This window comes from Struthio camelus, chromosome 1 (genome assembly GCF_040807025.1).
Source record: "Struthio camelus isolate bStrCam1 chromosome 1, bStrCam1.hap1, whole genome shotgun sequence".
Lineage (NCBI taxonomy): Eukaryota > Metazoa > Chordata > Aves > Struthioniformes > Struthionidae > Struthio > Struthio camelus.
In genome coordinates this window covers 191,597,131-191,612,801 of record NC_090942.1, presented here as the reverse complement: position 1 = coordinate 191,612,801, position 15,671 = coordinate 191,597,131, and the positions used below count along the sequence as shown (strand labels likewise).

Below are 15,671 nucleotides of genomic sequence, written 5' to 3'. Positions count from 1 at the left end.
TTCCCACCTAATGTTGGCATCTGATAGAAATGCACAAAGCTGTCTTCAAATACAAATGAAGGAAAATTATCTGCTTGTAACATTATATAGATGACTGACAGAGAGACTCCCTGACAGTTCTCTTCAGATTTTTTTTTCAGGGCGCTAGCAGTAGCATCTGTATTTTTATTTCCATCAATCCTTTCTTCCTATTGAAAACTTCCATTCAAAATTAAGGCATTATTACCATGCTTTTTCCAATCAGTTGTATTAAATTTCTCGTGCTAGCAAAGAAAGAGCTGGTTAAAAACTAGTTTCCAATTAGCTGTGGAGATCCTTATAAAAAGGATCTCCCTCCTATCCAGTTCTTATCCTTAAAACACCAAATGAAATGGCATTTCCTAGATGGCTGACGTAAGACATTAAAAATTTTGTCTTTCATTAAATTAGCACACTTCAGAGTTCACACAACTCACTCTGCTGGATGGAAAAGCCTCTGGATGAATAAAGACTCTTACAAGAGCTATGTAACTGCAATGCATAACAATATATAAACCACATATAATACAACAAATTAAAACTTATTAAATATGTTAATATATTTATAATAAAGTTTGAATCCTCATGATATATCATCTCAATTATTTTGAATATATCCCAGCAGTCTATGGTAAGAGGTTAGACTTGAATCAAGGCTACCCCCTAAGCTCTTTCCTAGTGTGCTGCTAACTTTAATCAGAACCGATTTTTAAAATATTTTTATTCTACATTCTTATACGGATTCCACCAGAATAAAATATGTTAAGGCAAATCTAAGCTCTGTTCAGAACAGTTTATAAAGCACCTCGACAACAAAAACTCTGGAAGCTAAAGATAAAAAGAATATTTCAATTAGTTCCAAGACCATAACTATTACATGAGAAAAACTAAGTGAAAATTTTATACCTACCTCTCTTCCACAGGTTGTGGCAAATGTGGTTGTTCTATGGCATTAAGATATAGCGAGTCTGCTGATTTAATCTGACAGGCCTGTACACTCAGATATTTGAATATATGCACCTTACCCTTTGTACAAATCTGTTAGACAAGGAAAAAAGGTTTGTAACTAGAATGAAAGAAATAATTTATTCAGAATTTCACAGTGTAAAATTGCCTGAAAACCATCTGATATCGTCGCATAGTTATCATCTAATGGAAAATTAAATGTTATCTTAACAACAAAAAAAAAACTACTTTAACTAGCCATCCACGTAAAACAAGAAATCGCAAAAAACATATTCTACTTAACAGATCCAAATTAGCTTTTCACTCAAAAAGGACAAAGATTACTAAAATATATTTTAGTCTATTTTTAACTTTAAAATGAATATTCTTTTTTCTAAAATTAGTCTATAATGGCATTTAATTAAACAGCATATCCTTTATATACTTAGTCACAGTGTCCAAGCATTTTTACGCTGCATTTCATTTGCCTTTTAGAATTTTTTCATTAACCGTACTCTTTAGCTCAAATACTTGCTGGAACTTGTTTTATGTACTCTGAAGTTAGTATCAGCATCACCATTAGTAGTAAATGGAAAACATTTATCCTACATAATAAAAAATGCCAAAGATTTTGCCAGTTCTTACTGCACATGAATGGCATACCGGTCAATGTTGAGCCATTTTAGCTTTCAGAGACGTAGTCTGAACATCCACTGTCCAGTGGGTCAAAAACAAGAAAGTTGTCTTAAAGCAGCAAGTATAGGTTATGTTCATTTATTATCATCTCTCAGCAAGGCCTACGTAGTTTTCTTACGGCCTACGTTCAGAATAGGACTTTGATATTTTTGTGCATCACAGCCTATAAATTTACAATATAAAGTAAAATAAATTTCACATAGAAAATGTTCTAGTCTGCCTGAATACTGTTGAACTAACAGTAAATCACACAATAAACTCCCAGAACTGGCCTTTTTCTTACTAATAGAAACAATACTTATCCAGGAAGTTTCTCTTTTTTCACTATTATACACACAGTCCAACATTAAACTTCATATGCAGATAGGAATGAAAGAAAAGCCATATTAAAGGTAGTTAAGAGAATGCAAATCTTGTAGAATAACGCTGTTTCAAGTCGTGTGCAGACTCATACACAAAATACAGGACAGTGTCTGTACTGTGCAGATACCACAAACTGCCCTTCCACAACTAATGTCTATGGTCATTAAAATTCAGAAGCCTGCAATTGCAGAAAACTATGACAAAATTACATTTTATAGGCTAGTATTTGTTATTGTCCACTTCATATTAAAACACAACTTAAATGCCACGTACTTGTGCTGGTGGAGACTGCAAAGGATTGTTCTCAAGCAATAATACTTGCAACTGCACCATCTTTCTAAAACAAATTGGAATCACAAGCACTTTATTGCAGGAAAAGTCGAACTTTACCAAGGGAAGCTGTACTAGTTCTAAAAGCAAAACAAAAGAATGACAAAAAAAAAACTGTTGTATCTGTATTTATTTTTGCTATAAAATGACTAAAATATTTCTGAATCAAACTTTTCTGCAATAAGAAAAAAAGGAATATTGCACAGGCAAAGAAAGTCACAGAGAGAGAACAAGCATATACCGTAACAAACAAACAAACAAAATAAAACCCATGAATTAAGTCAGGAACATGATCAACATTTAATTCCATACTAGGATGGGAAACAAAAGGGTTGTTACTGTTATACAAGGGCAATAATTTTTAAAATAAACTTTGAAATCTGACTTTTTCTTTTACTCAATAGTCACAGTTAAGTATTCGTATAACTTAAAAGATATCTATCTTTTAATCATAATGATAACTCATTAAAAAGAAACTTTTGCTTAGTAATAAGTACTACATAATGTTATATTCTGCAAAAACATAGTGATCTCAAACAGAATAAATTCAAGCACAAGGAAATTTTTTTTTAAATCATGTTTATTTACACGAATAAAAAGTGTAAAAAATACTTTCACAAAACTAACTTAAAAAGCTATTACAAAAGTATTAGCATTTGTTTTGTTTTTACCTTGGGGTAAAACTTCAAGATAATTTCTTCTGATATTCAGTTCTTTCAAAGATTTCAGTTGGCCTATCTGCTGTGGCAAAGCTGTGATTTCATTACAACTGACATCCTACAGCAAAAATAACAGAAACAGTGAACTTTTGGCTCCTAAATGTTAAATAATACACATGTGAAGCTCTGGATAATTTGTTGTTACTACTGTAACATTTTATTTCCTGAAAACAACCATCTATGTTCCCTCCTTACAGGGCAAAACTAAATGCATGAGAAAATGCTTGCACATCACTTAAAACCCAGAACGAATATTTGCTTAGGAAAAAAGCTAGTGTTAGAAATTAAATTAATTTCTATAGCAACAATCAGAACCTTCCGCTTAAAACTTTCCTTTTTGTCATTCGTTGTTATTAACTATGAAGAACTCAGAACCATGACTATATATATAAACAAATGAATTTAGACAAAACATAGAACAGCTACTTTCTGAAGTCTCCAAGTAATTACATTTTTAAAAAGGTTCTTGTGCTTTTAGAGGGACTATTTAAGCAAACTTAAAAACAGAACAAAATAAAACAGCAGGAGCTTTCTGCAGTGATGCTCAAGAGAGGCATACATTTGATCATCACATCAAGTAGTAGGCTATAATTAAATAGGACAGGGCTTGCTTAACAATATGTAGAAGTTCAACATCCTGTTGTAAAAGGTACTCCTTAGCAGCCTGGACAGGTTCTAAGCAGGTCTGATTTTGACAGCGAAATTCAACCGGTTCAATAATCTGGATAAAGTTGGAGCCTATGCTTATCTCAGTTTCTAAAGCAGTAACTGCTGTTAAGTTGAGATGAAGTATAAGGTATGAGAAAAGGTAATGAAATAAGGTAGGGTTAAGCAACAGAGCATATAACTTCAAGCGACAAATATACATAGGCTAACACTGCTGTAAACATATTTTTAATGCTATAAATAAATAAAATAAATAAATTGATAAATAAAACAAAATCCTAAAATGCTAAGCATGTGACTAAAGATCAACCTCCTTGGATTAAGTCAGTCTAAAACAAGATAATTTTCACAAACTAGCAATCATTTTTACCAGTAAATGAACTCATATATAGCCATTATGACATCAAAAGGACCTTGAAACCTCCGCTTACATCCAAGGTAAATGAGAGTAGTGCCCCAATTATGTTTCTATTTCTGCATAAAGAAAAAAAGGAAACAGTGCTTCACAGTGTGAGAGTTAAGTGGTAATGCCAAATTTTCCTGAAGAGTCAAAGGAATACTTTTAGGATGCTCACTCCTACTCTCTTGTTTCAAATTATGGATTTATGCAGTAACTAGGAGCTCCTAAACTACAGGATTTCTAAAAGTAAGTCAGATTTCAAAGTCATGTCCTTGAAGACTGTTACTTTAATACTAATCAACAGTGTTACATTAACTCCTGGTCTTCCTGTCTAAAAACTAGTTAAAAACATTTAATAATAGTAAAAACAAAACATGATTTGGCAATGCTACTCGCTACATCAGACAAAAGTTTCTTCCCATAATAGTATCTCACTGCTGCCAAAACTTCCTTCCCTTGTCAAAACAGTCAGGAAATTATTTTAGCTTTTAACTAGGATTTTTAATTTCCTTGTCTAATGAGTGCATCTTTTGCCCAAGTTACGACAAAAGTCTGGTTAATTGCATTGTTCCCAGATCATCTATTTTAAGAACTTTACTGTCCTATTTTTAATCTACAGACTTCAAGCAAGCTCATAACTAAGCACTCACTTTTTAGAGCACAGACATAAATTTAAAGTCACCTTGTGGCAAAGAAACTCTAGATCAACTATACTTATGCACATATATCAGAAGAACTCAGGGAAAGAGATGGGGAATTTGAAAGAAAGCATGAGAAGTAATTTACGGCCCTGCGAAGCCTCAGATGCAGCGTCGACTTATGACCTTTCAAAACGCCCATAAAAAGACTGATCTATCATGACAGCATGTCAGTATTCACAAGATCTCTAGAGACCACAGTATCCTTTATCCTGCTAAACACTGCAGTCAACATTTGTTTTCATTTTCTATTGCTTTGATTGAAAAGCTGTGGAAAACAAAGTGCTACAAGCTTATTTCTAGTTATATTTTTGCTCTTTACTACCATTAGATTTCATGAGTTCATATAAGATGGAGATGATGTTTAGCTTAAGCTTTCCAATTACTTCAGTAATAATGAAAGCAATACTGTCAAAATCAAACGTTCATGGTTTTCAAAATATTGCTTTGGTTAAAGGAGTAAGAAAAGGGGCAGTTTGGAACTTCAGGTCACGGACATCTGAGGACAATTGAAATGTAGTCCAAACACCTATTCAATTTCTAGGGGCTAGCATCTGCTGAAGGACAGACTCATTGCTTTCATTCAATTATGTTCTCACTGCTTGTTTCCAGCCTTGACAATACAGACAGGTTTCCTCAAGACCAGAGAGATGTAAGGCTTAGTTATTCTTTACACTAAGTAAGTTAATCTAAACCTTCCCAATGGAGGTAAATGCCCCCCTTACATCCCTTTCAAGGCTTGGACTCCTGACTGAACTGTTACTGAGCAGGTGGTTTCTGCTGGAGCTCATGACAAACAAAGCCATGCTTGAAGGGTAGATAAGTTACACAGGGCACGAGTGCACGGATCCTTTTTGAAAACAGATAGCAGCAGGTTCCACTTGGTAAGGCTCTGGTCCAGATTAGATGAATGAGGTGAAGGACCTAAATCCCATCTCATAGATAAAGGCTTCCAACACAAAAGAAGAAATGAGTGCTCCAGAGATGGAGAAGGCCCTTCCCCAGAGACGAGAGAAGGATACTACTGCCTAATAGGAAGGACAACAGAATTATACTGTACATTTGGGAGTTTTGGCTGCAATTAACGACCCATCTCTGCCCAATTACTTTTCTTTGATAGAAACTAAGTTTCAGAATATCTTCACACTACTTTGCACTCCTCCTCCTGGCTGACAGGAAGGGTATGACCAGGTTATGCAGCTGCAAATAAGTTTCCCAATCAGATTTTGAAATTAATTTGAACATACCCTGAGGGAAATTAAGATGTTATTTTGATGCTTGTAAGACGGCTATAAGAGCTCTATATAACATAGAACTTAATCCTGAAATTTAACAGAATACAAGAAATTTTACTGCCTCTAATATCTATGTCAGTCCATGCCACAAGTATGAAATGTATCTGATTTGTACATGGAACAGAAAAGGAACTGCCTAGCCCATTTTGGAGGGCAGAGGGAAGGATGCAGCGCTGGCTGGAAAGATCTGACGTAACCTGCAGCAAACTATGCATAATATCATCCTGGACTGATTATAGAGGGAAAAATCTGTTTCAAAGTGGGATAACAAAAAAAATCCGTTTGCTGTATACACACATACACTTTACTGCATGCAGCCTGTGAAAACCTGTAAATCACTTCGGAGACCGTGAGAGTGCTTAGCAAAGCCCTAGTCATACTGGCACTGAACATGGCCAGATGGCACCCACTGTCTCTCAGGACGGACAGCCTCAGCTAGCACCAGCACTGCGCAGGTCCCCAGACAACGGCATGCCCTGCCAGAGCGCTGGCTGGGGGTGTCACTTGGACAGCCGTTCAGGCTGGCATTCCTCATACACAGCTGAACGTGCTGCGCTGCAACAACTGCAGCGTGACTTAATACTTGTTGCTTTTCTTGTTTTTTCTTTTCGTATAGTTTCAGAACAATAGTCACCTTATTATCTAACACTGCTCTCTATTCAGAGCACTACAGATAGCAGCTCTAAATCTTACAGCTATTTGCTTCTGCCCATGCATCACAGTTTAGTCATTTCCAGCTAAATAATGCTATTTATTTAACTGGAATTGTAACAAACACTTATGGTGGCATCAGCCTAAGAAATTGGGCCATTTGGACTGAAGCATATCCAATGTAAAAATATTTTCTTCACAATTTTTTTTAAATCATAAAGAAATAGCATCAAAGCTTTTTGAGCTTTAACAGTTCTCCTAGGATCTCAAAGTGATATGTTGCTATAGCACCTCATTTGAAATATTTTTAGAGCAGGAATTGTGTTCATTTCAAAGAGAGTAATGTTAAAATTACACTTTAACTGGGAAGCAACATTTTTCAATTTTCATAAAGCCAGGATTACAAAAGTTAAGTTAAACATATAATTTGTAAAAAAAAAAAAAAAAATCCAAAAACCTATCTCCTTTGGATGTAATCTGCGTTGCTTTTGAGGCTCTTGGCTTTTAACTTTTTAAAATTCTAAAATAAGGATAAGGGCTATTATTAAGTGATATGTAAACTCTTATTAACAAATGAAACACTTCCAGCATCAATGATTGTTCATTTACTGGGAGGGTATAAACTTGAAACAGGAGGGGAAATTTGAAGTGATATGCACTTCTGCAATTCTTTACGGAAAATATTATTACAGACCTCCGTTAATATCAGATAAGATGCACAACTTTGAACAGAAGGAATCAGGCCAAGTCCTCAAATTTATTTCACATATGCCCCCAAAATAGCAATTGCATCCCCTCACCACTAGGCTAGGCTACATGTAACCTAGAAGTGACCAAGATACGACAGGCTTCAAACTTAGTTAACAACCTAGCCAGTCATCCTGTTCTCTGACTTAGGAGGTGTTTGATAGTAATCAAATTTAATTATGTGCAAAAATGGAGCCATAATCTTTTAATGAATTTATTTTAAGCAATATAGAAACAATGCTACAGCTAACATGTTTCTTTTAAGGTTAATTAAATCAAAACAATATCAGTAATCTAATTAAACTCATCTTAAAAATATTTAAAATTCTTTGATAAGGTAAATGAATAGAGCTCACAAAAAAAAAAATCTCGTTAGTCTTTAGCTCATGTATATCCCAGAGAGAGAAAGATAACTGTCCACCCACAGCCAGATCAGTTGTGACAGAAGCCTGATACCACAAGGTGCTGTACAAAAAGAACTTAAGAAAAAAAGCCCCACAGTTGCCACTTTGATCCACATATGAAGGAACAACAGCAGGACAAGGACTAAAGCAAGGCCAGCTCACCTTTTCTAACAGCATTTAATACAGAAACTATCATTATAAGAATGACAATATGATAAGCTGGCACTTTCAAACGTCCAAATGATGTAGAAGATAAATGCAGTCAATGGAGACAGTAGCAGTTGGAAAAAAAAAAGTTCACATATCGTTGTTTTACTAAGCGTAAAATAGTAGTGTCAAAGCACAGAGTTTGTCAATTTGTTTCTTAAGAGGTCAAGGTGAACAGAAATAACCAAAACATAACACATGTCCCAGATGGTTCACAGTCTCAGAAATCCTGTGATACATGAAATAGGAAGATAAGGGAAGAGAAAGACAAACATACACATACAGTGTCAACATACAACCTTAAAAAAAACAAACAAATAAGCCCGCAATTAAATGAATATGGAAGTTAAGGTACTGATTAATGAGACTAAAAAGGCAGAAATTAATTAGCCTTTTAGATGATCTATTGCTTGCAGGAACAACAGTTCTTGCATACAATTTTGAAAACAAGAGGAATAGTAGTTTTATAAATCTTGGTTAGACAGACATTTCAGGAAAGGAAGGCTGCATGAAAAAAATAGCTAAGTAAAATGCAAACAGACCAATAAGACCAGTAACATTAGTGGAACGCAGTGTGGTAAGCAGGCAGCAATAAACAAGAGAAAGAAAGTAGAAGGGGAGGAGGTTAAAGAGAGGGATGCAGCTTTGAAGAGACTGATGCCGGAACTAGGAACGTGAGGCAGCAAAACAGGGAGCCAGTAAATGCTATGAGGACAGCTGGTAAAGACGATGAAATTAGCAGCTATGCTTTGAATGAACCAAGGGCTGTGGTGTTGCTCAGAAGGGTCCTGGAGAGCATAAGGTGACTACTAGTGTGTTACTATGTCATGGAAAAAAATTCACAAGTTAATTTTTTTTAACCTGTGTTATAGTACTAGGCGTTAGTTCAAAGAACATTGCAAAGCGATTTATACTGTTTCGAGTTAAACACAAACAAAAAGAAAACAGCAAAATCAGTAACATACCAGTTCCATTAACTGTTTCAGCTGACCTATCTCTTCCGGAAGGGAACCTAGCTTATTGTTACTTGCAATTAAGACTTTTAGAGGAAGACCACATAGGCAAGCTGGCAAAGAAGAAAGCTGGTTTCGACTGCAACAAAAAGAAAAAACAAAAGCAAGCATTAAGAACACAAGACGACATTCGACTATACGCTCCCCTAAAGTCTGAGAATAAAATATTTTCTAAAATCCCTCTCATTTTGATATCTAAAATGTAAATTTTGGAATTAAAAAAAGTCACCAAGCAAATACTTGCACATCAGAATATCTGTATTACTGACTAAAACAGTATTGTAGAATATTACCACTCCAGAAAAAATGAATGGTATCACTTTAAGAGCATTGTAATAAAATCTGATTGTCACCTAGAACAGCTGTTTCCCTTCACAATGAATACAGGAAAGTCATTTAAGACAGTGTTCTTCAAGTATTTACAAATTCCTATGCTTTTACTGCAGTACAGAGGATGACATTTTTGCTCTAATTTAACAACAAATAAATTGATTATAGAAAAAAAGGTTATTTTGACAATTCCCTTAAAGCACAGTTACAGTTGAAGATTATTTGATATATACCACTATTTTTTTTTTTCAGGCAACTGAAACTTAGCAATGAATATTTTTCTTACCATGGAATCAAAGTCTGGAGAAAAAAAATGCGTATTCTTTTTGCTCACGGTTTGTTTCCTGTGAGCTGGGCAAGGAGCATAAGCCATAATATTATCCCTTTCATGAGTATCAGAAGGAAGGCAGGCAATCAATTTAGGTTAGAATCTATTTATATAAATTGCCATTACATTTCCTTGTATTCTAAGTACCTAACGTATCTTAAACCTTTCAGTGCTATAGGGACAAATTTATTTTTCATTTTGCAGATGGGAAATAATCAAGTCCTCAATATCTCACAGAAAGTTCACAGAAGTGTTAAAAACGCAGACAAAAACACCTATCTGCCAGTCCTGTGGCGCATGCTGCAATTCACATTTTTGAAAAATATTTTCCTTATCGTTCATTCACTTCTCCTCTATCTGGAAAAAATTAATTTTAAGTTGCAGCAAGGCTACTCTAATAAAAAACAGTTTCTCCTAACCTCACAGGACAATCTTTCAGATTGAAAAGAAGTCAATAGAAGTCGACAAGACAAGACAAGCCTTCTACAGAGCCTTATCCCTTATTTTACTTTTCATCAGCATTGCTTGGAAGAGACTAGAGCACTCTGAGGAACAGCGTTCTTCAGCTGGGAGAACGTAGGACCTCATCTATATAAGGAGGTATTAACTATGATTTCAAACATTTGCCAGTTTAAAACAGACCCCCAAAAAAAGGATCATCTCTAAACCTGCTCAGTCAGAAGCCTGCCTGGACACCAGTGACAGCTCTGTCCAGCACATTTGGGGGGGGGGAGAGGGGGGGGGAGAGGGGTGTCTCTGTCTCTCCCTCTCAGCCTGCGTGAACTATACTCTGCTGTTATGCTTTTTTGGCCACAAATCCAGATGTATCATGAATAAGCTTTCAGGCCATTTTTTCAGGAACACCTAAATAAACACAGAATCAGCTTATGTAAAGATTTTGAAATTTCTCCAAGAGGGGAAAAAATATTAAGTACAAAAGGAAAAGAGAAACAAGCGCACGGCTATCTTGTTTTCTTTCAGACTATATATAAATTTGTGTTAAAGGAATTTGGAGAAACTATTGGAGAGGGGAAAGAGAACACCTTCAGAAGTTCCACCTTAACATGCAAGCAATTGTTAGGGCTGCCATAACACAAAAACAAAGGTCCACTAGTCTGGGATGCTAGAAGGATTTGCTGAAGAGTGCCATCTAAACACACCCCAAGAATATGTTAACGTTAATTTGGACAAGGTAAGATTCCAAGTTAGCAGATCCTTCGACTGACCAGAGAGAAACATCAGACTTTCTTAATCTGCTTTGTCTCCTGAACACTCAAGCTATTAAAAATTTCTCAGCTAATTCATTCTCATGACAAACACTTCTAATTTAGTAGGAGGTATGAACATCCAATTTCAAAGCCCTTGAAGGATTTACCCTTCATCTAAGGCTTCTCTGGGACTTTATTTAAGCAGAGAGTAAAAAGCTAGTAACAATATTTAACGGAACCTAAAAACTTTGACGTTTACCTTCCAAAACATGTAGAAAAAAAAAGGACCAACTTTTGCAAAATCTCATGGTGTTACACCGGGCTGATCCACATTAACAGCGTTTCTCCTCTTGCGCTCACAACTTCTACACGTAGTGTATAAATCTCGACACTACATATGCTTCTCCTCATACCTCCGACTCCGTGAACAGGAAAAAAATGACAGACCCTGTAAGCGCAGACACAGCCCAGTTCTGCACCTCCGCTAACTTATTGCAAGTTGGAAGGAACTTATACAGCAAAGCCCACAACTGCTTAAAGCAAGGATCAAAACGCATATAAAAACACAAGTTAATTTAAGTATCACTCCCCATAGCTGCTTGAGTAAAAGAAATTACTCTTTCAGGCAACTGCCTTCCCCCTTATTTTGATTCTTTGTTTTTTATTCTGAAAAGAGGCTGTCACAGTATCTTCAGTGCTGGAAGATACTACTGCTTTCTTGTTACTGGTGACATGTTATTCATTTTATGTACCTCCAAAATCATATCTAGACTGATATTTTCCAACATCTGTCTCTATACAAAAGTATTTACCTTTATCAGTTTAGATCACGTCATCATAACAATAATGTAACAATTTTTTTCCTTTACTTTTTAATCATTTTAAAATAAAGAAAAAGTTTTTTCCTTTGTAGGTAACTATGCTCAATTTTGTCACAGGATATTCTTATTCCCTCTCTACAGCAGAGCAGAAGATTTGGATCTTATTTTCAACAACAGCCTAAATATAATAATTAAAAAAAAAGGGGGGCACTTGGAAGGAAACGTTAATGGTTCAGGTCCTGTAACATCACCATCTAAGGGCCAAAACAAAAACACAAAGCTCAAAACCCAAGAGTGCTTGTTACAACGAAAAGTGTTATCAGTCCTGTGCAATCTTATTCAAAATTATACAGTAAATCACTGCAAAAGCCTCAGTGGATTTGTCCTAAAATTGTCATCCTTAAATTACAAATCAGTGAGAAGAGTAACACCCTTGTATCATGTAATGTACAAGACAGTCAGACAGAAGAAACCACAGAGTTCAAATTCTCCAGCTGCTCTTAAAGCTACGAATTGAAAAAAAGAAACCATCATCATTACTTCATGAAAGCGGAGCTAGTTCATCTAACAGAAAGTCTCGTCTCATCCAAGACGGCAGTACAAGGAACGAGATTATTCATTTTACTGATCAAATGCTTCCTATACCTAGAAGTTTTGAGTTCCCTAGATCCCCGTAGCCAATGACCTGCCAAACGGATTCCAATTTTTTATTCTCCTGGTGAACAAAACACAACAAGCACAGCAGCGTAAGATCCGTGAAACTTTTAACGCAAGAAAATAACACGTGCATGCATTGTCCCAGTATGTTTTATCTGTAAGAGTTCAAATACCTTGGCTAAAAGCAATTTTATTAACAAATGCTTATTTTACCACACATAAAAAAAAAGATCATAAAGTAAAGGATTCATTTTAAGTTCAGCAGAACTCAGGAACAATCCACTAAAAAAAATAAGGAATAGCACATCCCAAGGCAAGGGAGTAATAAATTATCATGTCTGCTTAAAAGAAGTTTCTTTATTTAAAGAAAGAACGTTGTCCACCGATGTCCAGAGACTTTGTCTCTAGGTACCACTAATCTGCCTAATCTCCAGGCTCTGCTGGTACCAGAGAGAAAAATATGTAGCGCTCAGTCATAATGTTCTTCTCGCCAAGAAGCAATACGGTGAGAAAGTCTAGGATATTTTTCCCTCTTCTAAAGACTGCTTACTTTGTTCAATTAACATGGGGGAAGGGCACATCCACGTGAAGAGGAAATTATTTCAGAAGATTTTAAACTGAGGGAAATGACCTTACTTAGTAAAGCCTGAAAAATATCCTTTTGTTTTGATTGTCTAATTTACTGTGATACACGGTCTGTTTGTAACTATTCTGGGTTTGTGATATGACTCACACAAATTCCTTTACCACAGTTATTTCATACTAATTTCTAATACTAAAAGGTTTTATGCAAACAATATATTTAATTCAATATCAATTTCTTTATGTATATCTAATCATGATGCTATTTCATAAATTAAGAGTCGTATTCCTAACATGTGTGAAAATACTCGAGACACACTACTCTTCATTCCAGCTTTTAGAGCCAAAATTGGAGCTTCACAGTGGCCAACGTTACAGTACGGTAACAACATAAGGAAGGCTTGAGAAACATGCTCAGCATTTACAAGACTTCGTATTTTAGATTTAAAAGCACCAGCACGACTTTGCGCCCCAAGTGTCATATTTTTGCAAAGATCAGATTATTATATCTTCAACAGCACATTTTCCCACTCTCAGCTGCAAATAAACCTCTGTCTCCTCAGACCTGAAAAAGTGCTGATATTCTTTCTTTCAAATGCAAATATGCACTCGCCTGCATTTCAACCAACAACAATTCTCTATACTGATTAGCATCTACACTCTCTTTTCCTGGAAAAGAAACTAAATCGTTGCTCCTCCCCTCTAAAAAAGTAGTAACTATGTTTCTTCAATAATGACATGATACTAGCAATAAAGTAGCACACTTTTCCTTTCCATTTACCAAGAAAAAGACTGACCCTCTGCCTCTGTCCCTCCATCTTTCTGGCTACAAAAAGCATATGCTAAGGTTAAAAAAAAAAAAAAAAAATAGAAGGTAATTAAAAGAATCTGTGCTGATAATAATTAGCATTCAGAATTTGCTGTAATAGTAGGGGAGAGAAAGGGATTACTGTTCCTTGATCTTTCCTTAAATCATTAGTTTTGCATTTTGGTCTTTACAATGCCTTTGCACAGAAGTCTGCCTACAGGCAATGAATTTCTGCCTTATTCCTTGAAATAAAACAAAAGAAATGTCAATTGTTCCAGAAATACATGAAGAACAGACATTACACATTTGCAAATAAACGGAAAATATGGTAAACTAAAACTTACCTCAAATTTAAGTAAGTTAGCATTTGTAAGTTCACTATTGCATCTGGTATAATTTTAATACAATTGTGGTATAGATTTAGTGTTTCCAGTGACACAAAATGGCACAACTCCATAGGAACCTCAGTTAATCTATTCTTGGATAGATCTGAGAAGAGAAAAAAGGAGAGGGTACATTTTTTGAACCATCAGAAATATATGCTTCAAAAGCTATGCTTTGCTTCTTTATTAAAAACGAATGTTATCTTACAGTCAGATAGCAAATTCTGCCAATATTTTCTTTATATAAAATAAAACTAGTGCAAATCTTGGGAACATTCAAAGGGAACATAGAGCGTGTAAAAGAGCAAACATTCAATTACATTTTATTCAGTCTAATAAAAAGTAATTATACACAAGACTCAACATTGTTGAGGAAATACATGCAAACGGAAGCAAGTATAACTTCCAAAGCTGTTATATATCCAAAGACTAATACATAGCTAGATACTTTCAACAAACTATAGAGTTGAGAAAAACAAATGACAAGGCTTATGTCTTTTTTGAAATTTTCAAAGACGGGCCTCTGGATAACTTTTCACGCTAACCTCTACTTCCTACATCTCAGTTAATTATAAAAGAATTCTACCTATAAAAATGGTGAAGACTTTCAGGAACGTATTTGATATACAGTATAAATACACACAAGACAACAGTGATGGATTCCAAATCGCCTGAGTCCTTGCAGGTGTACAGCAAAAGCTTTTGATTTTTAACCATCAGCTGTTTATTTCTCATTTTAAGCACATAGACACAAGGGGAAATCAGTAGGAAAAACGTGACTGAGCTTTATTCCTGGGCAACGTCACAAAATGAAAAAATAAGTAGCACAATTCTGACATGAGTCCAAGTTATAAAATACTAACGTACGTCGGTGTGTAACAGAGTTAACTGAGTTCAAAGAAATGTTTAAATATCATGGCAGAACAAGTATCAGGAACAGCACAAATCTCCCCATATCGTCACATGGAAAATATGACCTGAAGAATGGTCAGCTGCTTTAAGTGGAAGGAACAGATATATATCTAGGCAGAAAAAAAGAGATGTCTGACGGGAAGAAGACAAGGAAAATTGAGCTTGAAGGCCTTTTCACTTCCTCCCTGCTGCTACTTTAAGCCTTCTCCCTGATCTTTCAAAGCTTCTTACTTTCTTAAACTAGAAGAAGGGAAAAACAGCCACAGTACAGGAGAACCATTCTAGGGTGCTGACAATCTGACTCCTCTCTTTAGGGCCATAAAATAATTTTACTCTTGTAAGCAAACAGGCAGAAGCCTGAAGATCTATTAAACTTTCCTTGCAGTGTCAAACTTGTCAGCTTGCTGTGCAGAGGGCACAGCTTGAGCTCAAGCCGGACTTCAAAACTAACATCAATAGGAAGGTCTAATTTATTACTATCTAAGGCTAG

The 15,671-nt window shown here is 35.5% G+C and overlaps 1 protein-coding gene across 8 annotated transcripts in view; it reads right to left on the bottom strand.

Moving 5' to 3' along the window:
• The window catches only part of LRCH1 (leucine rich repeats and calponin homology domain containing 1), a 142,085-nt gene that overhangs the window by 58,187 nt on the left and 68,227 nt on the right, over nt 1-15,671 (bottom strand). For all 8 annotated transcript variants that reach the window (XR_011138611.1, XR_011138612.1, XR_011138613.1 and 5 more), the window contains 5 exons: nt 14,231-14,375; nt 9,105-9,231; nt 3,024-3,129; nt 2,296-2,432; nt 929-1,056 (listed from right to left, as the gene is read on the bottom strand). Coding sequence is in view for 5 of the 8 variants with exons in the window: in XM_068929807.1 (XP_068785908.1) it covers nt 929-1,056; nt 2,296-2,432; nt 3,024-3,129; nt 9,105-9,231; nt 14,231-14,375 (643 nt within the window). In the remaining 3 variants the exon portion in view is untranslated. The remainder of the gene's footprint in view (nt 1-928; nt 1,057-2,295; nt 2,433-3,023; nt 3,130-9,104; nt 9,232-14,230; nt 14,376-15,671) is intronic.